General features: G+C 43.9%; 1 protein-coding gene across 1 annotated transcript in view; it reads left to right on the forward strand.

Moving 5' to 3' along the window:
* vcanb (versican b) overlaps window positions 1-18,533 on the forward strand; it is a 35,061-nt gene extending 16,528 nt beyond the window's left edge. The window contains exons 8-16 of the mRNA XM_085360118.1: window positions 297-430; window positions 696-2,019; window positions 3,182-3,295; window positions 3,399-3,512; window positions 8,023-8,181; window positions 8,842-8,924; window positions 14,428-14,572; window positions 17,241-17,423; window positions 17,529-18,533. Coding sequence (XP_085216244.1) covers window positions 297-430; window positions 696-2,019; window positions 3,182-3,295; window positions 3,399-3,512; window positions 8,023-8,181; window positions 8,842-8,924; window positions 14,428-14,572; window positions 17,241-17,423; window positions 17,529-17,776 — 2,504 coding nt within the window. The 3' untranslated portion in view covers window positions 17,777-18,533. The remainder of the gene's footprint in view (window positions 1-296; window positions 431-695; window positions 2,020-3,181; window positions 3,296-3,398; window positions 3,513-8,022; window positions 8,182-8,841; window positions 8,925-14,427; window positions 14,573-17,240; window positions 17,424-17,528) is intronic.
* Window positions 18,534-24,807: the final 6,274 nt, after the last annotated feature.

Genomic DNA, 24,807 nt, shown 5'->3' on the forward strand with positions numbered 1-24,807 from the left:
CCTTCATTATACATGACTTTATGCTACAATACCATGATGATCTAGTTTAATTATAATAAGCAAAACTTTTTTCTACCAGGCTGCAAACAATTTTAAATTTGCTCTAAAGTTAGTCATTTTAACATAGAGGCTGTATGGTGATTTATTTGATTTTTCCCAAGAGGCTGTGGCCTGGTACTGACATTGCACTTTAAGTAAGGAATAAAATCATAACACTTGTTGCTTGTTTTTCTTTTCTTTTTTTTTTCTTTTTTTTGCCTTGATGTGTTATATGGCTGCTTATCATCTGCCTCTAGTGAATCGTCTCCTGGACCTCCTGAACCAGCCTGTGGCCAGTAAAGGTATCCAGGGCAGCGGGGAGATCACTTCCCTTGAGGTGCCTCCGATTGATATGGCACAAATAGTCAGCTTTGTCAATGGAAAACATGAGGTACTTTCTATACACTGATATGTCTACTAAATAATTCTAGTTTAATCCTCCAATATATGTCTGTGTTTGTGTGTTCTCCCATTTTTTTCTATCACTGCTAGTAAACACAGCTGTGTCTTCAGCAAACTAATTCATTCAAATCATTCAACCAGACGCCCTCTCCGTGAATGTGTAAAATAGTCTAATCTGGTCTGAGTCAAGCTACTGGCTCTTTGTCATTCTTTCTCATTTGTTAAAAATAGCCAATTTGTTTCAATCCATCCAGGTAACACCTGAACCACAGCAGCCAGAGGAGGCCAGAGGAGATCAGTTTGAGACGGCCACTCCTGGAAATGTGAATGAGACAGAAGTAGAGGAGGAAGAAGACATCAGCATGACTCCCTTTACCTTCGAAACTGGAACCAGGGAGATATTTCCAGAGGAAACCACGGACAAGATCATTTATCTTCAAGCTGTATACCCAGATGATGTTGGAGTCTCAGGCCTGGATGCAGACACAGTTTCTTATGTTTTTACAGATGCCATGAGAATCAACACTCAAGAACCACATGAAACAGCAGTCTCAACCACATACACTCCCCCTGTCTCTACAATATCAACTCCAGTCCTGCTTGGTGTTTCCAAGGATGTTGCTCATGTTGCCTTAACTGATGAGGACATGGAAGGCTCTGCAAGCAACTCCACAGACGATGAGGTTGGCAGTATGCAGGAGGGCTCTACAGATGGTGCTATACCCACCCTGGCTACCGGACACCAGTTGGATGCGAGGACTGATGAGACAGAAATCGGAGGAACAGAGGTTGCGACTTTTATCCCAGACACAAAGTCACAGGAAACCACTGAGCAGGCCCAGACTGGGGACTTTGAAGGGTCTTCCTCTGGAGAAGATGAGGCTTCAGGTCAAGATGTATACCCGTCAGACACACGCAGTCTTAGCACCATGCTTAGCACTATGATTTCAAATGACCTTTATACCCAACAGCCTTCACCTGCAGTACCTACAGAAATCGCAGATGTGCTTGGAGTTTCATCAGGTGATGTTGCAGTTACAGACCCAGACTCTGGTGCAGACCAGCTGTCTGATGAGGAGGGAGCTTCTGGGGAACTTTTCAGAGAAGTCGCTATTACTGTTTCACCAGCCATGGCAGCTGTGACCTTCACCAATGTAAAGAGCACAACTGCAGAAATGAGCAAACTTAAACCCTTTACCCATCCCTCCTTTGAAAATAAGAGCCATCCAGCTGTCGCTACTGAGTCTCCGTCTGCCTCCTCTGACATCCACGCTCAGTTTTACAGAGAACATGCTGACCTGTCCACCATGGAGAACATAGACCAGACCACACTCTCCACTACTTCACCCTTTTATACTTCTGAGCAAAAAAGCTATTCTGTCCCCCAGCGGGCTCTAATCCCTGACCCGGCTGCCACTGCTGTAGCAGAGGAGAAATTTGTAGACGATGATAAAGACATCACCCCCTTTTTTGTGGAGTCCCAACCTCAGATGCCTGAACAGACAGTGGCCACAGTTCAACCTGAGACCAGCTCGGACACAACTTATTCAGTCATGACCAGCACTATAAACATTACAGGTACATGAACTCTGTTGTTGTTGGTTTGGTTCATAGCTGCTTCAGTTGTTTTAAACAGCACAGCAGCTTGGTTTCATTCCCCTGCTTAACATTTTTGCCAGTTTTGGCAGCAGCTATAATGTTTGAGGTGAGCCCTCTCTCAGCCTTCTGCCGTAGTTAAAAGGGATAGAACATGCTTTTTCAATGGTAATACCCACTTGTGCTATCAAAAGTCTGTAATACACTTTTAAAGTTCCCAAATACAAGGTTTTCCCTTTGCACATCAAGTATTAAATAGACAGCTTAATAGCTGCTCACAAAAAATTATTACATAGTTTCCACCTTCATAACAACTCACCCATTGTTAACACACCCTCATGGATTTGTAAAACTTTAGGGGCATGATGATTTCAGTCAGATGTGAGGTAGCTAGCAGGTGTCTGGTAGGCCTGACCTAGCAGTTTTAATGAAATTATACGACAAATAATGTACTGTCAGATCCGTGAGCTGACCTTACTGTCCTTAGCTGACATGTTAGTCCACCTGCTTGTTCAAATGCGGTTACTTCATGGCTTCACAAAACGAACATTTTGGCATTGTGTGATGTTTTTCAAACCAGAAGTGACCAAATCCAGCTTAAAAATGCAGAGTCTTGAACCCAAGACATTCAATTTAGTTTTATTTATCCATTTATTCTCTTGTGCTTACCTTTTTCAGGGTGGCTGCAGCTTATCCCAGCTCTCTTAGGGCAAGAGGCAGGGTACACACTGGACAGGTCGCCAGTCTGTCGCAGGGCTAAGCAGCATTTAGCATTTAGCTTCCAGGTTTGCCTATGTGATTTGTAGCAACAGTGTATTTAAGTTGTCCCTTGTTGGCCTCGCTTTTCTAGAAGATGGAGAGGTTCTACAAATATATGCATTAAAAATTCACAGCAGGATAAAAGCCTGTCCTGTTTGCAATTGAAGGTTCCTTGTAAACATTTGTGCAGATGTTGAATTTTCTGATATATTTTAATATGAGCAGGTCAGCCCACCAACAAACCGAGTGTCTATTACCACAAACGTGGACAGCCCTGCTGTGCCAATAAGGAGTTGCAAAGCCTTTCTGAACTGCAGTACGTTTCACCGCTCTTAATGATGTTGATGATTTTAATCGTTTTCCATTCTCATTGTCTCCTTGGCAGATCTCCTGCCATGCTCAACCAATGTGTGTCAGAACGGAGGCTCGTGCTACAAGAAAGGACCACAAAATGTCTGCATCTGTGCACCTGGATACACCGGGTGGCACTGTGAAACAGGTACAGAGAGCCTCAGAGCCAGGTGTGCTCTTTTAACAAGCCATCCTGACCCTTCCTGACAGGTGGATGTATAATAATGCTGGTCTGTGTTGCATGTCTGAAGATATTGATGAGTGCCAGTCTAACCCGTGTCTGAATGGAGCCACTTGCCTGGATGGGATCAACTCCTTCACCTGTCTCTGCCTCCCGAGCTACAAAGGAGAGTTCTGTGAACAAGGTCAGGAAACAGAATTAATAAGCAACTGTGTCAAAATCATTCATCTATGGAAGTCAGTTCTCAGATATATTCTTTTCAAGTAAGTCTGAACTTACTGCAGAGTTTGGGTCTTTGGGCCATCATTCAGCTTTGGGCGTTGGCTCTTCAACAGATGAGTTCCAGCCGTAGGACTAATATTTCTGCCGTTACTCAGCAGATAATCAAAACTCAGGCACACAAGAGGACTCCGAGGATTAATATTTTCCAAACAAGGAAACAGTTCTCAGCAGCAACAGTTTTTTTTTCTGCTGCTCTGAGCAAAATGTTTGGTTTCAGAATGAGGCCCCATAGTTTTTCTTTTGTATCATGTAGTCATGATAAGAAGCCATTTAACTAAATTCCGCTTTTATTTGCTTGCTTAAATTATTTTACTCAGTCTATTAATGGTTTGGAGTCATACATTATACACTACTTAATGTATTCATATGCAGTCATTGTAGAATAAAAGTACAACAACTGAATCTGTCAATTCTGAGGTTTCACAGTATATATCAGGATATTTAAAAAGTTATTTGGTCCTTAGCAAGTCTTGAAATGAGTTAAATACAACCACAGATGAACAAGAACAAATTACATATTATGTGCTATTATTTATTTAACAAAAATGTAGCGGAGGTGTAGTGTGGTGTGCCACTCCACTCGCTAGTTCAGTGACACTGGGACCTGGAGAAGGGTGTGTGCCAAGCAGAAGATGCTCCACTCAGTGACTGCAAGGTGCTCAAATCATCATCGCTCCACCACTGTGCTGACAGTTGGTCTGAGGTGTTTAGGCTGTTTGGTTTACTCCAAACATGCTGCTCTTATTATGGTCAAACATCTCCATTTTGGTTTTGTTGTTCAAATTTAGCTCTGCAAAGCTAAGCCATGCCAACATCTTCTTTTTGGAGAGAAGCGGCTTTCTTCCAAACATCCTTTGCGCTTAATATTGTGGTACCTACACTCCTGAGGAAATTTGCATTTTGTTCTGCTTATCCAAGTCAGCATTGTTGGGGTCTTGTGGAAAAAATAGAGACATTGGTGCTATAAGAATTCCCAGTTTGCAGGGCGTATCTATTTGAATGATGAATACAGTGTGTAAAGCTAAATGTAGACACTCAGACATAAATTATGGACTGTTTACTGCTTATTTTTCCTTCCTAGTATATGCAAGAGTTCAAAAATCAGGGACACAGCTGTCCTCTTGCAGCTTTTTGCCAATGGAAAGAATGAGGGAAGAAAGATAATTGCCCTCTATTTTTCCAGAAAGCTTTTGCAGCTGCGTGTGGAATTGAATCAGTACTGACAATACTGCTTCAGTTTTTTCAGGCTGGGCTTAATATCCTGGGTGATGCTGAGTGATGCTATGTTTCATACTCAACTGACCACTCTGCTAATTTCAAACTGGCAGACAGAGAGCTGTGGCTTATAGTGCTGCATTCATTAGAGACCTCACCTTTCATTCCAGGTAGCTGCACAGAGGCAGGATTAAAATGAGGTCAGTTGATGATGGCTACTACCTTAAAAGACTCGACAGATACTGTCCATCATGACTTTACTGGCATGTATAATTCTGGTGCCACTGATACAAAACAGCCATTGTTTGTATGGTCAGACAAAGCAAAGGGCTGATTATGTGACTTGTATATGAAGTTGAATGTGTGTTATACATGAGCTCTTTGTGTGTGTCTCTGTGTGCTTGACCTGCAGACAACTGGATGTTTGTGAGACTTAATGAAGTCCAACTGTGTGTTGCTGAGCTCATTCAGTGAGGGGCTTTCACTCCCCAGCTGGACCTCAGCTCTCTCTGTGCCTCTCTTTCTCTCTCACCGTCTCTGGCCAGAGCACAGAAATAAAATTCAGAGCTGTTGTGTTGCTGTTAGCTTCACCGTTACAACAGCATGTTTCCAAAACAACATGTAACTTCATCAACAAATGAAAATCTGATTCCAGATTATGAAGTGTACTAGAAGGCAGTGATAGGCAACCAGGGAAATGTAGTATAGCTACTTTTAGACAGAAGTTCGATTAGCTACACATTAACACCTAAGGAGTGGGTAAAATGTGGTTACGAAGCAGCAAAGTCTAAACATTTTCTTGAATATGCCACATGAAGTTTGAAAAAAGGCACTTATTCATAGTAAGAGATATTGTGTCTTACAGTCTGTTTAGTAGAAACCGCATACTAATGCTGGTTGAAGCTTCCCTTTGCTCTCAGACAGCTTCAGCTCTTTATTGTCATGATCCTAGTTTTGGTTGTTATAGTTTTGATTGCTAGGTTTTCATTTGTTATCTAGCCTTACATTTTCCCTCCTCCTGTCATATTGTGTCTAGTTTCCGGTAGTCGTATCCCTCTTTGAAATCAGTCCTGTCTCAATGCTCAATTTGTCTGTTTCTCGGTTATGCCTCCGTGTGTAGTCCATGTCTGTTATGTATTTTAAGTTCTATCCCTTGTTCGGTGTCTCCATAGTCTCGCCTCCGTCTCCATGTTTATTCGCTTCTTTCCCAGTGGTGCCTCTGTCTCTTGCTCCCTCTGTTCCTTGTATTTAGTCAGTCTGCATCTCAGTGTGTTTCTCATACTTCCTGTTTTACTTTGATAGTCTTCTGTCCTGTTTGCAGCATGTTCTGTTTTCGTTCCCCGTCTCGTTAGTTAGACTATGTTCAGCTCGATCCCCACCTGTGGTCTGTTCCCTTGTTTGCCTCTGCTCATTGTCATGATCTCTCTCAGTTTTGTGTGTTCTGCCACTATGTTTGTTTAGTTTATACGGTTTTTATTTTCATCGTCAAATTAGTGCTGCTGTCCTGCTGTATCAGAACCTGTGTAGTATCAGGTCCATAGACCATACTGTATAAACACTGATTTGCACCTGTGGTCTTTCTAATGGTGATGTCTGCAAGAGCAAAAAGGTTGGTTCTGTCACGATCCTGGGTCTCTGACCCAGCGTTTTCAGTTTACGTTTTGAGTTCTTAAGTTATTCCTTTATTATGTTGAGTAATTGGATTATCTTTTGGTTGCCTTTAGTTTATTTATGTTTCACTTAGGTCTTCGGTGTTAGTCTGTCATGTTTCTTGTCTTCTTGTCCTTGTTGTGAAGTTGTATTGTCATGTCTGCTTTCCGTTCAGTTTCCTGTTTTATTTTGAAGGTCTATGTCCTATGTCAGTGTAGTCAGTTTTGCTTCTTTTGTCTCGTTATGTCAGATTAGTGGCAGCTGTTTCCTCCTGTGCTTCCACTTCCCGCTCGCCTTTTGTTAATATTCAAGTTTTGGTCCAAGTTCGTTGGTGTCTATATTTTGGGTCCTCTTCGCAAATTCATACAGTGTGGTGCCGCATACTGTGACAGGTTCTATAGAAGTCTTTTCCTCCTTTGAGTTGTGATCTTGGTAAACACTTTATTGATTAGTTTAAGATCTCAGTCACAGCTTTTAAGTGTTATTGAATACACTAGGATCCATCACAAGGAGAGGTGACTTGGATTAGTTTGCTTTTGACTGACACTACCACGTGATAAGCTGTGATAAGGCATGCAGTGTCAAACCTGGTTTTATAACACCAAAAGAACGTGCTCAGCTCAAGGCTTTACAATGCAACCTCACCAACCAAAGCTGAAGTCACTATCTAACATTTTATTTCCAGTCAGTGATCTAGTTGCTCAGAAGGCCACTGAAAGCCACTAAATTAATTTTCTTCATTAAATTGATTTGCCAAACAATTTCTTTCTGCATTATCCTGATGAAAGTAGCTGTTAAAAGATGCCAAAAGGGATTCAGGTGATCTGTCACAATAATCAGTCAGAACGTGGTATTTAATTCAGAAATGAGAGGTGTACTATGAAACAGGTGTACATAGTCTTTGTTAGCTGGCCTAATAAAACCAAGAACCCTAGTCAGAGATACTGGCTATCACAACAGTGGTTCACAGTTTTTTGGGTTAACCCATGGTGTTAATTTCTATTGTAACATCTGTATATTAAAGCTAAGTCCTTGGAGTTTAGTCCTACGAAATGCACAACGTTTGGTGAATTGAAGATTCTAGACTGGCTGTAGGTGTGTAGGATAAGTCTCTTACCTGTTAATCTAATAGAAGGGCATCCCTCGGATACAGGCAGGTTGACATTCAGATTGCAAGCACGGCATCTGCCGCCAGATTAAATGTAGCTTTATCAAACATGGCTATGGTTTTAAGTCTTCAGGAGTGCAGTTTCAGTGAACCTGTTCATAGTTAATGACAGTAGAAACAAACATTCTGAGAGCCTATTTGATGTAGTTGTTAACCGAAGCTCCTGGCATGTCCTAAATTTGATATTTCAGTATGTGGATTTTGTTTTATTGCCTTAAAGATAAGTAGGGACTTGTCATTAGTTATGATATAGCCACATACATACCACATTTTTAATTCTGCACCAACACAAGAAGTCAAGATAAAGTGTATATCATATGAAATATTTTTTCCACCTCGTTTGATGGTTCTTTCACATTTTGTTTTTCTCTTTCTGCAGACATTGAGATGTGTGGTTTTGGTTGGAAGAAGTTTCAATCTCACTGCTACAAGCACTTTACACACCGTCGGACCTGGGACGCTGCAGAGAGGGAATGTCGGATACACGGAGCCCACCTGACCAGCATCCTGTCGCATGAGGAGCAAATTTTTGTCAATAGTAAGTTTGTGTTGTTTCGATGAGGTGTCTAAAATGTTCCTTATACTATCAGTCGACAGTATAAGGAATTATGGGTCTAGAGAGTCTGTGAAAAAGTCCTTCGGGGTACAAATACTAAAAATGCATATCATAAATGAAACAGTTTTTGGCCGTGCTAGCAGCACAACTTTGTTGTTTGTGGTCAACCACTCGTCCAGACTACTTTTGGTTGGATGGTCTAAAACTAAATCTGATCATATTTTTGAAAATACAGTAGAAATGGCTACCTAAAACATTAGTTACATTTTGAGTAGCTGCTTTGTTGTTTGATTGCATTGATTTCAACATGTCTTTGGGTTTCATTCACAACGAATGTATGTAAAAAAACAAACAAGCAAACAATGAAACTTTGATGATAAATAATAATTTTACCAAATTTGAAAACGCAAGCAAATGCTACACGATTTGCAGTCACTGCTCTACTACAGAAATCAGTCTGAGAATAGTGATGGAGCTGCAAGTAAACTCTGGTGAAGCTACTGACACTGAGCTCAACGGTGCTTCACCATAATTCTTTGTTGTCTGTTTACACTCCTCTCCAAAATGCTTTGTTTGGTATTGATCAGGTTCTGCTTCGGTAAAATGATCTCGGACTCACTGCATCGTGCTTTTTCCCTGCAGATCTAGGAAGTGACTACCAGTGGATTGGCCTGAATGATAAGATGTTTGAGAGAGACTTCAGATGGACTGATGGCAGACCAATGGTAAGATAAGCACTATTGATAAGATAAGTGGCTATGGATATAGTTAGATTTACAGACATCAATGATTATTGATCGTGGGGCGATCGTGACTCAAGAGTTGGGAGTTCGCCTTGTAATCGGAAGGTTGCCGGTTCGAGCCCCGGCTCGGACAGTCTCGGTCGTTGTGTCCTTGGGCAAGACACTTCACCCGTTGCCTACTGGTGGTGGTCAGAGGGCCCGGTGGCGCCAGTGTCTGGCAGCCTCGCCTCTGTCAGTGTGCCCCAGAGTGGCTGTGGCTACAATGTAGCTTGCCATCACCAGTGTGTGAATGTGTGGATGACTGTGTGTGTAAAGCACTTTGGGGTCCTTAGGGACTAGTAAAGCGCTATACAGGCCATTTACCATATTGTTCCCCAGTGTAACCATTTGCAATTTGATTTAAAATCAGCCTTCAATGATACATGATGGCTCTCATATAGCAGTAGCAGAGGTGTTTTATTAAGGTACTGTTAATAGCCAGAGTATAATAGTTTCACATTTAACTGAAAGAAAGAAAAACACATGGCAGCTTTCCAAGTCTTTAATAAATGTAGAGCAAACACGTTACAAGAAATGTCTCGGCTCTTAGGGAGCTGTCTACTATCTACATTAGTCAGGCTTATTTCAGTACAGTTTCAAGATGAACCATTTTACATGAACGAATCCAAAATAGATCAGAACCAGATGAAGTGGGGAATGACTGGAACCGAACTGGACTTGGGCCAGATTGGGCCTCAAGATTCATTCCATGATCTTTATTCATTTTTGATATTCTTATTCATTCTACTGTGCAAGTAGAACCAGACGTGGTTTGCTAATCTGTTATGGAGCCTACAGGTTCAGGTAGATTTCTTTGATTTTCAGTGGAAAATATGTTGGGGTTCAGATGTTCTCAGACACTGTACCTTTCAGAATGTTGTTTGACTTCAAAAAACACGAGTCCAATGACAGAATCATGCCTGTTTTTAATGCTGTGCCACCTGAGGGCCCAGATTGATTTTCAGCCTTGTCCCGTGAAGGCAGAGATGATGATATTATGAACTGTAGCTGATGAAATATTGAGGCCTACTTTTTTTCTTCATTGAAGAAAATTATTCAGAAAATGTTCCACAATTAGTAGACAGTTTTTTTGTGTGTGTGTGTGTGGGTTTTTTTTTTTGCAGATTGGGGAACCTCTGCCCATCTTTACTTCTGCATCTCTAAGTTGCTGATTTTATCCTCAGTCAAGTTTACGACCTGTTGCTATATTTAACTTGCTGCTGTACCACTCTGAGCATGCCTGATCTCTGGTTAGTACAGTACAATCTGGGAATACCAGGTGCAGTAAGATTTCAATCTTAAATATCATCAGCCTCTCTCTTTTAATGGGTTATGTCCCACAGGCGTTCAAGCTGGCAGTAATTAAACCACTACTTAAAAAGCTACTTAAAAAGCTGGGTTAAGATCACTTGAGTTAATCTCTAGGAATAGAGATTATATCTTAAAGATATAATGATGTGGATGATTAATTTCCTTCTTCTAAATTCAGATAAAACTGATGTTATTTTACTCGGCCATAAATATCTTAGAAATATGATATCTTACACTTACACTAGATGCCATTACCTTGGCCTCCACTGTGAGAATTCTTGGAGTCATTTTTGACCAGCATATGTACTTCAATGCGCATATTAAGCAACTTTGCAGGACTGCTTTCTTCCATTTGCGCAGTATCTCTAAAATTTGAAACATCCTGTTTCAAAGTGATGCTGAAAATCTAGTTCATGCATTTATTACTTCTATGCTGGACTACTGTAATTCGTTATTATCAGGAGGCCCTAAAAACTCCCTGAAAAGCCTTCAGCGCGGCAACAAGGCTACTGACAGGGACTAGAAAGTGAGAGCATATTTCTCCTATATTTGCTTCCCTTCATTGGCTCCCTTGTAGATCCAGAATCAAATTTAAAATCCTGCTCCTCATATACAAGGTCTTGTATAATCAGGCTCCATCTTATCTTAAAGACCGTTATAGTACCATATCACCCCATTAGAGCACTTTGCTCTCAGGCAGCTGTCTTGTGGATATTTAAAGTAGAATAGGAGACAGAGTGTTGAGCTTTCAGGCCCCTCTTCTGTGGAACCAGCATCTAGTTTGGATTCGGGAGACAGACACTTTTAACATTAGGCTTAAAACTTTCCTTTTTGACAAAGCATATAGTGAAGTTTGGCTCAGTTGACCCTGAACCCGCCAAAGTTATCCCACAGCTAAGAGAAGATTCAGGCTACTATGGGGCTTCTCATCATGCACTGAGCGTTTCTTCTTCACTGATCTTTTATCACTCACTATGTGTTTATAAACCATTTTGCATTAGTTATTATTACTACTCTGGCCACCCTTCCCTGAAGCTGGTCCTGGTGGAGGATTTTTCCTATTAAAAGAGAGTTTTTCCTTCCCACTGTTGCTAAAGCACTTGCTCATAAAGGGGCATCTGATTGTTGGGGTTTCTCTATATTATTGTAGTCTTTACCTTTTAATATAAAGCACCTTTGGTGATATATAAATAAAATTGAATTGAATTTAAATTGGCAATAAACCTTATTCGGGGCAAAATGTTCATGTGATGTAGCAGTTGTAGGCAGTGATGACACAATCTCAAACACATGGTTCATCTGCTGGAAACTCAGAGCAAGAAAATTGAAATCTGATCCTGAAGAGGGAGGACTGTGTCATGTGTTATCATTCTTAATACAGACACACCCTGAATGGGGTCAAATCGGAGCCATACACCATGTTAAGTGCGTGCAGTAGATATACAGTATAAAATGAACAAAAATGAACTTTTTGTGTATTTCGTCTGGTATATAAGGCCACACAACCTTGGGTTTGTTTAGGCCTGTTGTTTTTTGTCTCTGCAGCACCACTGTCTGTATATTTTATGAATTACATCCAGTCACATGTGATGAGTATTGACTGCCTTCTGAAGAGGATAGGTGGGGACTTCATAGTCTATATTCACAAAAGAGATATTGTCCATAAGTTGTCCATAAGTAGATACAGCTATCAGTAGCTACGATCGTAAAGAGGACATTAATGAGAAAAATACTGGCAACAGCCAGTGCTGCCCCTTAACCATCCAGCAGTTTCAAAATCCTACATTACCTAATTTTTGAGTTATCGCATTGACAAGTTTTTCAGAAAACCTGACTTCGAATTTGAGTTTGAGGCCACTAAGATTCTAACTTGTAGATTTTTAGCAGATACAACTCATTTTCAAGTTCTCTTATTTACAAACCTTGGTGTCCACACAGTGTCAGGCTGACAGGTTAAAAATCCCCCCAAATGATCTTGTTTTTTTAAGTGTGATTTGACCCTATATAAATAAACCTGAATTGAATTTGTTTTTTTCTGTGCATTTTCCGAGAACAGGAAAGGTGCTTAAATCACAACTAAGATCACAAGTACCTAAAATATTTGGCCAGTAATGTATGTTTTTGCTAAATTTGCAGTTCAAGGTTCAAGATTACTTTATTTCTATCCCTAGGTAAATTTGCTTTACATAAAAAAATGATAGCATTTGGCATCCACTCACAAAGCACACACACACCCATTAAACCTGACAAACACATATTTGATAATTAGATGCGTGATAAAAAACAATATAAATAAGATGAAGATGAATCAAATAAAACAGTAGCACCAGTAGGGACAAAGCTGTTTTTATATTGCTAACTTGGGACTAGAAACCTCCGTCCAGAGGAAAGAAGCTGAAATTCACCCCATAGAGGATGGGGGGCCATTATTAACAATTGATAAAGCCATCCTTTGTATCTGTTGAAAGTACAGGGAGGCTAGACAGGGCTGTGACTCACCTGTCAGGACCATCTCACTATTTGATTCAATGAGTTTTTTCTCTGTGACAGAGGTCTGACTGAACCATGCCACCAAACAAAAAAAGTGCCTGTAGCTTATGCCCTACTTCTGTGATAATGTTGAGGTGGAGGGGGAGAGGTGAGCCCTCGGGTGAACATAGACTATAGTACTGAAAAGTTGTGGAAACTCATGAGGGGGGCAAAAAGAGCACAGTGGCAACCGATAAAAGTTCAACGTCTGGTGTGCAAATAAACTCTCTAACAGTCACAGCGCTATAGTAACGTTTATTCACATACAAGCATACTCCCCCTCCTTGGGATTTCCCCTTTACCCCCACATCCTGATCCCGATGAAATGGAGCTCCAAATCCATCCATCCATCCATCCATCCTCATCCGCTTTATCCGAGGCCAGGTCGCGGGGGAAGCAGCCTAAGCAAAGAGGCCCAGACCTCCCTCTCCCCAGCCACCTCCTCCTCCAGCTTATCCGGGGGAACACCAAGGCGTTCCCAGGCCAGCCGAGAGATATTATCTCTCCAGCGTGTCCTGGGTCTGCCCCGGGGCCTCCTCCCGGTGGGACATGCCTGGAACACCTCACCCAGGAGGAGCCCAGGGGGCATCCTTGTCAGATGCCCGAACCACCTCAGCTGGCTCCTTTCGATGTGGAGCAGCAGCGGCTCTACTCTGAGGGTGAGGGACCAGACAAAGAGCGATTCAGAAGACCCTTATGAAAAGAACATCGAGGGAACAGTTTACCCTGCCCGGGATAGGGTTACCGGGGCCCCGCCCTGGAGCCAGGCCCGGGGCGGGTGCCTGAGGGTGAGCGTCTGGTGGCCGGGCCTTAGTCCATGGGGCCCGGCCGGGCACAGCCCGAAGAGGAGACATGGGCCCATCCTCCCGCAGGCCCACCACCCGCAGGAGGCGCCATAGGGGTCGGGTGCATTGTGTGCCGGGTGGCGGCCAGGAGCGGAGGCCCTGGCGGACTGACCCCCGGCTGCCAAGACTGGCAATTTGGAGCTTTCTGAGCTCTCTCAGAGAGCTCCAAATCCGTCAATTGAAAAATCGACGTCCTGGTCCTGCTCTGTCAGCCATGTCTCAGAAAAAGTCATCACACAGCTGTGCCTGTGTGAAGTCTTTCTGGAACCTAACGTTCCGCTGGAGTTCATGCAGCTTGCTGCTCACAGACTGAACATTTCCCAGGATAACAGAGGGCAGGGGAGTTCGACTGACCTGTTGTCTCCTCAGACACAATTTAACACCTCCATGTCTCCCTCTTTTTGTCTTCCTCTTATCACTTGTTCTGTCTTTTGGTATAAAACCCAGCATACATGGGGTGAGGTCCTTACCACCATACAAGAAGTTAAGTTGTAGCAGCTCCTCACGGGAGTAAACAATCCTCAGCGGGCTTACAGCCTCACACGCATCATGGGAAACAGGCCAGCACAGCTGGGGCCTTATTTAGAAAAGGAAAAAAAACAAACACAAAAAAACAGAAAAACAAACTTAGGATGCTAAGCGCTTGTTCATTGCTGGTCGCTAAGTGCACATGCCATCTTAAATGTAACAGCATTACTTTGTAAACTAATTTAATTAGACAGTCTGTAACATAATGCCCTTTGTAATTTGTCTTCTGATAGCAATATGACCATTGGAGGCCAAACCAGCCGGACAGCTTCTTCCAGTCAGGAGAGGACTGTGTGGTGATGATCTGGCATGAGGGAGGACAGTGGAATGACGTGCCCTGCAACTATCACCTGACATTTACCTGCAAAAAGGGAACAGGTATGCACATGGAAAAACATACGTGTTCTCTTTGGAGACTAAAGGACAACTGGGAAGAATGCTTTCTTTAAGTAAAAAAGCTTAGAGAAGCTTTTTTATTTAACTTTAACTTTGAAGCTTAGCTTCAAAGTTATTGGCTAGGGATAGTAAACATAGAATGAGCTGCATTCATAAACTGTGCAGGTGTAATACACAGACACATATTAGCTAATTTGTGCAGACTAAGTCTGCAGACCAAGTAACAGTCTTTTCAATTTAGTTTAGTTTTATTGCCAGCAGTTGCCAAAGCTGTGTTCTGTACCAGACTCTTCAACATGGATTAGGTTTAGAGGCCAGCCTCAAGTGGCCACGAGAGGAACTGTACTTTTGCGTTAGCTTTGTTTTGTTCAGTGCAGTACTTACATGGGGTGTGGATGAAAAAGTAAGTGTTGTCTGTTGCTTCTAATTTTGTCTCGGTGATCATTCTAACCTTAAACAACAGAATCACAGTACAGTCTTTATCTTTTACTTATCTTTATCTTTCACTTACAGTGCTGTGCATTGTATTAAAAAATGCACATTTTTTTGCATATTTGACACATGTTTCAGATCATCAATCAAATTTTGGTTTTTGACAAAGAGTAAAAACAAAATACAAAGATGGTGGTGTGTGGTCTAACGGGTGCCAGTTGCCATTTAACACATCTATAGTCACATGGAGGTTGAGAACATCATATTACAGTGTCAGGGTATAGTTATTAGAGAGTTCCACGGGAGTCATATGTTGTACAGCATGCCAGATATAGCCAGACTGCCAGAATCTTCCTGGTTTGTTCTCAACCCTGGAAAGTAGCACAGGTGGCATAGGGAGCACAGCTGGGATACCAAGCAAGCATGCTAACCATTTAAATAGAATAGAATAGAATAGAATAGAATTCAACTTTATTGTCATTGCACATGCACAGGTACAGGGCAACGAAATGCAGTTTGCATCCATCCAGAAGTGCTTTAGTGATATAGATATATTACAATATATATTAGCAATAATATAGATATGTGAGTATATTACAGAAATGGGTCTATTATGGTATGTTATAATGTACACGGTATGAAGTATGTTGTGAATATTCTATAACTATAAGTATGTACAGGCTGTAGTGAGTACAAGCTATGTACAGGATATGAACAGGATATAAATATGAAAAACTATACAGAATATGAAATAAATAACTTTACAGAATCTGGGATATACAGCTATACAGAAATGGGAACTATGCAAGTTGTAAACAGTTGTAGGATTAAAAATTATCGAATGTACAGAATGATTATTTACACAGAGCTATACAGTAGTGCAGTTAAGATAAGTGAGGGTGTAGATAGTTTCTACAGAGGCTATATAAAGTGCTAGTGGTTGTGAGTGGTGGTTCAGTCCATGTTATTATTGTGTTTGAGGGTACAGTTGTCCATTGTGGGTGTGTGTATGTTCAGTCCATGAGTTTAACGTGGGTCAGATGTCAGGAGGCAGAGTTCAGGAGTCTGACAGCTGTGGGGAAGAAGCTGTTCCGGTACCTGGTGGTCTTAGTCCGGAGGCTCCTGTGGCGCCTCCCAGAGGGCAGGAGGGTGAAGAGTCCATGTGATGGGTGACTGGGGTCTTTGATGATTTTCCCAGCCCTTTTCAGACACCGCTTCCTGTAGATGTCTTTTATGGCAGGAAGTGGTGCTCCGGCGATGCGCTGGGCAGTTTTCACGACCCTCTGCAACGCCTTCCGGTCCGAGGCAGAGCAGTTCCCGTACCAGACTGTTATACAGTTGGTCAGGATGCTCTCGATGGTGCAGCGATAGAAGTTCACCAGGATGTCTGAGGACAGGTGGTTCTTCCTCAGAGTCCTCAAGAAGAAGAGGCGCTGGTGAGCCTTCTTGACCAGCTTGGAGCAGTTGGTCGTCCAGGTGAGATCCTCGGAGATGTGGACTCCCAGGAACTTGAAGCTGCTCACACGCTCCACAGCCATCCCCTTAATGTGGATGGGTGGATGTGGGTCAGCATTCCTCCTGTAGTCCACGATGAGCTCCTTGGTCTTCTCGGTGTTAAGCAGCAGGTTGTTTCTGTCGCACCACTCAGCCAGACGATCCACCTCCCCATTAAATCCCCATTACTCAACATATGGAAGAGCCATCTTGCATATGAAGACCAACAAACTAGAGCTATTGCTGGAAACTACCTCCTCTATTTGGGACTGCTGCGTGTTAATAATCATGGAGACCTGGCTACATCATTAGAGACCATGTTTATTCACACCAGAAGCTAAAAATGACATGAAGTCCAGTTACCACTACTGAAGTCCAGTCACCATGTTTGACTGGTAGTCTGATGTTCTGTTTACGAAATGCTGTGTTAGTTTGATGCCAGATGTAATGGGACTCAAACGTCCAAAAAGTCCAACTTTTGCCTTGTCAGTCAGTCTAAAGTATAAAAGTCTTGGAGATCATCAAGATGTTTTTGGCCGATCTGAGATGAGCCTTTGTTGTGTTTTGGGCAGCTGTAGTTTTCTCCTTGGGACTCACAGAACTGCAGCAAATATGTAGAGCTTTGCTTATGTTTAGAGTTTCCTGCACTGTCCCAAGTGTCAATGGAAATGATTGGTACAGGTTTGTGAATAACATTATTAAACTCTGCATCTCCTGCCAACAGTATCATGCGGTCAGCCTCCTGTGGTGAAGGATGCCCGAGTTTTTGGGGCCACAAAATTGCGCTATGACATCAACACCCTGCTCCGTTATCAGTGTAAGCAGGGCTTCATTCAGAGACACACCCCAACTATACGCTGCCAGGCCAACGGCCAGTGGGACTCGCCTAAAGTCACCTGCACAAGCCGTGAGTCTCCTCCTAATTGTACTTTAGCTAACTTTTTCATTAAAGGTCTGTAAAGTATTTTCAACTGTACTCACTTTTAGTTAATTTCTACATCTGTGCTCTCAGCTGCAACCTACCATAAGACATTTGTTCTTCAACGCCGCCACACCCAGAACAAGCATCAACACAGGCACTATCAACACCACACCAAGAGTCAGGAGGAACACAGACAAAACCAAGGGCAACAGCAGATTTCCAACATCCTGCAGAGCAACTGGATCGCCATTCAGAGTCATCGACAGCTGAGTAAGGAGAGGCAGCTGCAGGTCCGCACTCGCAGCCAGGATCAGATGAAACACTCAGTGGGTTTGTAGTTGTGGACATCAGATTTTTGGTGATGACTAATTGCAGCAGTCTGTCTAGAGGCACCGATAGAGAGTGATGTTCCACTGAACTGTCTATCAGTGTCTCTTGAGGGGACATTTTTACAATTACATTCCAGGATCAGACACCAAGGACAGTTTAGCTTCATTTCCAAACTTCATTTATTGACCACATCAGTCTCCCCACAAAACCATGGTGCTCAGATTATTGATATGCTTCCTTTTCACTGCTTCAAACACCAGCTAGTGCCATTGTTCAAATACTTGGATATGTTGTGTCTGATATAGATATACACAGCCATGTCTCCTAAGGAGGTCGCCCTAAAACCAGGTCTATCAGTCACAACACAGGAGCACTGCAGCCTTTAGCTCCTCAATGCGTTCTACACTTAATAGTCAAAGTGTTCAGTGTAACTTAAGCCATCAGCTTTTAACCTGCGCTCATAAGTCTAGTGCCTTCTGTCAGATTTTAATGCAGCTCAGTGGCAAATTTTTCATTAAAAGGAATTCAAGTCTTTATTCTTTGTTAAACAGCGTAGTCACGTCCAAGCTGGTTAAAGACACTCACACTTTGTTAACTTTTAAAAGGGATGGAAATGGAAAAATTAAATGGAAACATTTTAGCAGTTCTTGAGCAAAACTAACAAAAAATGACAACTTTGAACTTGTCACTGAATTATAAAGATGAGCAAGAATTCCTCACCTCAAATCACCTCAGATTGTTACCTTTGACCACATTTTCAATGTGTCTGCCTATCTGAACTCATTGTTTTTCATTGTTTGTCTATGATTTTGTACAAAATATTTTACCTGAGTTTTTTTCTTAATTGAGATTTGATGAACACAAATAGGAAATTGTGATGAATATGTCGTCTGTCTATGCTGTGGCTATTAATCATAGGATATATATTATAAATATTATCTGAAGCCATAAGAATTTAATTTATTGTATACTTCAAAACTATGAAAGGACTGTGATATTGAATAAAGGTCCATGGAACTGAAGTGATATCTTCTGCACTGTTTACAGACTCTTGTCATGATCTTTCTTATTGAGAAATCATGTTATCATTGACAGTATGTATACGCAATGCCGTCCTCTAGTTTTATTGAGATTGTTGATTTTCTTTATTGTGCTGTGACTCAAAATTGACTTCCTCTATTGTCAATGAAAACACTTCTGGTTATTTCTACGTTATTTTTACATTATTAGACACATACCTTCATGTTGCCTTTTCCTGTAGACGTGGAATCAGTTTGTTTATTGTTTTCAAGGAATAAGAGAATGTATAAGAAACAAATAAACATGACCACCTGCTCTATAAGATTTTTTTTATGCATCTCACGTTGTCTTCATGTCCTTCATACATTTTCCTTTAGTATGTTGCATAATAGTATGTAACAATATGAGAACAGCACCACCAAGGCTGGAGGCGGAGCAATATTGGAAAAGCACATGGGAGAAGGACGCAGCCCATAACGGTAATGCTCAATGGCTCGTGAATCTAAGAGCAGACCACAGCAAACTCCCTGAACAAGGTACAGTAACCATCACAGTGGCAAACATTCAAGAGAAGGTCTCCAGTAGTAAGAGCTAGACAGCACCAGCCCCCGACATGAGTCGCGCTTACTGGCTGAAGAAGCTGACGGCACTCCATGAGCATTGGGCAGCACAAATGAACCAGCTGCTAGTTGTTATTGGTTAACTGTCCGTTGCCATGCGTTTACATGCGTTGTTATGGGTTAACTGTCCGTTGCCATGGGTTATCTGTCCGTTGCCATGCGTTTACATGTGTTGTTATGGGTTAACTGTCCGTTGCCATGCGTTTACATGCGTTGTTATGGGTTAACTGTCCGTTGCCATGGGCTATATGACCGTTGCCATGGGTTAACTGTCCGTTGCCATGCGTTTACATGCGTTGTTATGGGTTAACTGTCCGTTGCCATGCGTTTACATGCGTTGTTATGGGTTAACTGTCCGTTGCCATGCGTTTACATGCGTTGTTATGGGTTAACTGTCCGTTGCCATGGGTTATCTGTCCGTTGCCATGCGTTAACATGCGTTGTTATGGGTTAACTGTCCGTTGCCATGGGTTACCGGTCCGTTGCCATGGTAACCGGTCTGTTGCCATGGGTTACCGGTCCGTTGCCATGGGTTACCGGTCCGTTGCCATGGTAACCGGTCCGTTGCCATGGGTTACCGGTCCGTTGCCATGGTAACCGGTCCGTTGCCATGGGTTACCTGACCGTTGCCATGGGTTAACTGTCCGTTGCCATGCGTTAACTGTCCGTTGCCATGCGTTTACATGTGTTGTTATGGGTTAACTGTCCGTTGCCATGCGTTTACATGCGTTGTTATGGGTTAACTGTCCGTTGCCATGGGTTATATGACCGTTGCCATGGGTTAACTGTCCGTTGCCATGCGTTTACATGTGTTGTTATGGGTTAACTGTCCGTTTGCCATGCGTTTACATGTGTTGTTATGGGTTAACTGTCCGTTTGCCATGCGTTTACATGTGTTGTTATGGGTTAACTGTCCGTTGCCATGCGTTTACATGCGTTGTTATGGGTTAACTGTCCGTTGCCATGGGTTACCGGTCCGTTGCCATGGTAACCGGTCCGTTGCCATGGTAACCGGTCCGTTGCCATGGTAACCGGTCCGTTGCCATGGGTTACCTGACCGTTGCCATGGGTTAACTGTCCGTTGCCATGGGTTATATGACCGTTGCCATGGGTTAACTGTCCGTTGCCATGCGTTAACTGTCCGTTGCCATGCGTTTACATGCGTTGTTATGGGTTAACTGTCCGTTGCCATGGGTTACCGGTCCGTTGCCATGGTAACCGGTCCGTTGCCATGGTAACCGGTCCGTTGCCATGGGTTACCGGTCCGTTGCCATGGTAACCGGTCCGTTGCCATGGGTTACCTGACCGTTGCCATGGGTTAACTGTCCGTTGCCATGCGTTTACATGTGTTGTTATGGGTTAACTGTCCGTTGCCATGCGTTTACATGCGTTGTTATGGGTTAACTGTCCGTTGCCATGCGTTTACATGCGTTGTTATGGGTTAACTGTCCGTTGCCATGGGTTACCCGTCCGTTGCCATGGTAACCGGTCCGTTGCCATGGGTTACCGGTCCGTTGCCATGGTAACCGGTCCGTTGCCATGGGTTACCGGTCCGTTGCCATGGTAACCGGTCCATTGCCATGGGTTACCTGACCGTTGCCATGGGTTAACTGTCCGTTGCCATGCGTTAACTGTCCGTTGCCATGCGTTTACATGTGTTGTTATGGGTTAACTGTCCGTTGCCATGCGTTTACATGCGTTGTTATGGGTTAACTGTCCGTTGCCATGGGTTATATGACCGTTGCCATGGGTTAACTGTCCGTTGCCATGCGTTTACATGTGTTGTTATGGGTTAACTGTCCGTTTGCCATGCGTTTACATGTGTTGTTATGGGTTAACTGTCCGTTTGCCATGCGTTTACATGCGTTGTTATGGGTTAACTGTCCGTTGCCATGGGTTACCCGTCCGTTGCCATGGTAACCGGTCCGTTGCCATGGGTTACCGGTCCGTTGCCATGGTAACCGGTCCGTTGCCATGGGTTACCGGTCCGTTGCCATGGTAACCGGTCCATTGCCATGGGTTACCTGACCGTTGCCATGGGTTAACTGTCCGTTGCCATGCGTTAACTGTCCGTTGCCATGCGTTTACATGTGTTGTTATGGGTTAACTGTCCGTTGCCATGCGTTTACATGCGTTGTTATGGGTTAACTGTCCGTTGCCATGGGTTATATGACCGTTGCCATGGGTTAACTGTCCGTTTGCCATGCGTTTACATGTGTTGTTATGGGTTAACTGTCCGTTTGCCATGCGTTTACATGTGTTGTTATGGGTTAACTGTCCGTTGCCATGCGTTTACATGCGTTGTTATGGGTTAACTGTCCGTTGCCATGGGTTACCGGTCCGTTGCCATGGTAACCGGTCCGTTGCCATGGGTTACCGGTCCGTTGCCATGGTAACCGGTCCGTTGCCATGGGTTACCTGACCGTTGCCATGGGTTAACTGTCCGTTGCCATGCGTTATATGACCGTTGCCATGGGTTAACTGTCCGTTGCCATGCGTTAACTGTCCGTTGCCATGCGTTTACATGCGTTGTTATGGGTTAACTGTCCGTTGCCATGCGTTTACATGCGTTGTTATGGGTTAACTGTCCGTTGCCATGGGTTATATGACCGTTGCCATGGGTTAACTGTCCGTTGCCATGGTAACCGGTCCGTTGCCATGGGTTACCTGACCGTTGCCATGGGTTAACTGTCCGTTGCCATGCGTTAACTGTCCGTTGCCATGCGTTTACATGTGTTGTTATGGGTTAACTGTCCGTTGCCATGCGTTTACATGCGTTGTTATGGGTTAACTGTCCGTTGCCATGGGTTATATGACCGTTGCCATGGGTTAACTGTCCGTTGCCATGGGTTACCGGTCCGTTGCCATGGTAACCGGTCCGTTGCCATGGGTTACCTGACCGTTGCCATGGGTTATATGACCGTTGCCATGGGTTAACTGTCCGTTTGCCATGCGTTTACATGCGTTGTTATGGGTTACCGGTCCGTTGCCATGGTAACCGGTCCGTTGCCATGGGTTACCGGTCCGTTGCCATGGTAACCGGTCCGTTGCCATGGGTTACCTGACCGTTGCCATGGGTTAACTGTCCGTTGCCATGCATTAACTGTCCGTTGCCATGCGTTTACATGTGTTGTTATGGGTTAACTGTCCGTTGCCATGCGTTTACATGCGTTGTTATGGGTTAACTGTCCGTTGCCATGGGTTATATGACCGTTGCCATGGGTTAACTGTCCGTTGCCATGCGTTTACATGTGTTGTTATGGGTTAACTGTCCGTTTGCCATGCGTTTACATGTGTTGTTATGGGTTAACTGTCCGTTTGCCATGCGTTTACATGTGTTGTTATGGGTTAACTGTCCGTTGCCATGGGTTACCGGTCCGTTGCCATGGTAACCGGTCCGTTGCCATGGTAACCGGTCCGTTGCCATGGGTTACCGGTCCGTTGCCATGGGTTACCTGACCGTTGCCATGGGTTAACTGTCCGTTGCCATGCGTTATATGACCGTTGCCATGGGTTAACTGTCCGTTGCCATGCGTTAACTGTCCGTTGCCATGCGTTTACGTGCGTTGTTATGGGTTAACTGTCCGTTGCCATGCGTTTACATGCGTTGTTATGGGTTAACTGTCCGTTGCCATGGGTTATATGACCGTTGCCATGGGTTAACTGTCCGTTGCCATGGTAACCGGTCCGTTGCCATGGGTTACCGGTCCGTTGCCATGGTAACCGGTCCGTTGCCATGGGTTACCGGTCCGTTGCCATGGTAACCGGTCCGTTGCCATGGGTTACCTGACCGTTGCCATGGGTTAACTGTCCGTTGCCATGCGTTTACATGTGTTGTTATGGGTTAACTGTCCGTTTGCCATGCGTTTACATGTGTTGTTATGGGTTAACTGTCCGTTGCCATGGGTTATATGACCGTTGCCATGGGTTAACTGTCCGTTGCCATGCGTTTACATGTGTTGTTATGGGTTAACTGTCCGTTGCCATGCGTTTACATGCGTTGTTATGGGTTAACTGTCCGTTGCCATGGGTTATATGACCGTTGCCATGGGTTAACTGTCCGTTGCCATGCGTTTACATGTGTTGTTATGGGTTAACTGTCCGTTTGCCATGCGTTTACATGTGTTGTTATGGGTTAACTGTCCGTTTGCCATGCGTTTACATGTGTTGTTATGGGTTAACTGTCCGTTGCCATGGGTTACCGGTCCGTTGCCATGGTAACCGGTCCGTTGCCATGGGTTACCGGTCCGTTGCCATGGTAACCGGTCCGTTGCCATGGTAACCGGTCCGTTGCCATGGGTTACCTGACCGTTGCCATGGGTTAACTGTCCGTTGCCATGCGTTATATGACCGTTGCCATGGGTTAACTGTCCGTTGCCATGCGTTAACTGTCCGTTGCCATGCGTTTACATGCGTTGTTATGGGTTAACTGTCCGTTGCCATGCGTTTACATGCGTTGTTATGGGTTAACTGTCCGTTGCCATGGGTTATATGACCGTTGCCATGGGTTAACTGTCCGTTGCCATGGTAACCGGTCCGTTGCCATGGGTTACCTGACCGTTGCCATGGGTTAACTGTCCATTGCCATGCGTTAACTGTCCGTTGCCATGCGTTTACATGTGTTGTTATGGGTTAACTGTCCGTTGCCATGCGTTTACATGCGTTGTTATGGGTTAACTGTCCGTTGCCATGGGTTATATGACCGTTGCCATGGGTTAACTGTCCGTTGCCATGGTAACCGGTCCGTTGCCATGGGTTACCGGTCCGTTGCCATGGTAACCGGTCCGTTGCCATGGTAACCGGTCCGTTGCCATGGGTTATATGACCGTTGCCATGGGTTAACTGTCCGTTGCCATGCGTTTACATGTGTTGTTATGGGTTAACTGTCCGTTGCCATGCGTTTACATGCGTTGTTATGGGTTAACTGTCCGTTGCCATGCGTTAACTGTCCGTTGCCATGCGTTTACATGCGTTGTTATGGGTTAACTGTCCGTTTGCCATGCGTTTACATGCGTTGTTATGGGTTAACTGTCCGTTTGCCATGCGTTTACATGCGTTGTTATGGGTTAACTGTCCGTTTGCCATGCGTTTACATGCGTTGTTATGGGTTAACTGTCCGTTTGCCATGCGTTTACATGTGTTGTTATGGGTTAACTGTCCGTTGCCATGGGTTACCGGTCCGTTGCCATGGTAACCGGTCCGTTGCCATGGGTTACCTGACCGTTGCCATGGGTTAACTGTCCGTTGCCATGCGTTAACTGTCCGTTGCCATGCGTTTACATGTGTTGTTATGGGTTAACTGTCCGTTGCCATGCGTTTACATGCGTTGTTATGGGTTAACTGTCCGTTGCCATGGGTTACCGGTCCGTTGCCATGGTAACCGGTCCGTTGCCACGGTA

Source organism: Diplotaxodon limnothrissa, linkage group LG7 (assembly GCF_057381915.1).
Source record: "Diplotaxodon limnothrissa isolate DT_005_m linkage group LG7, D_limnothrissa_male_GT1.1, whole genome shotgun sequence".
In the NCBI taxonomy this organism is placed as follows: Eukaryota; Metazoa; Chordata; class Actinopteri; order Cichliformes; family Cichlidae; genus Diplotaxodon; species Diplotaxodon limnothrissa.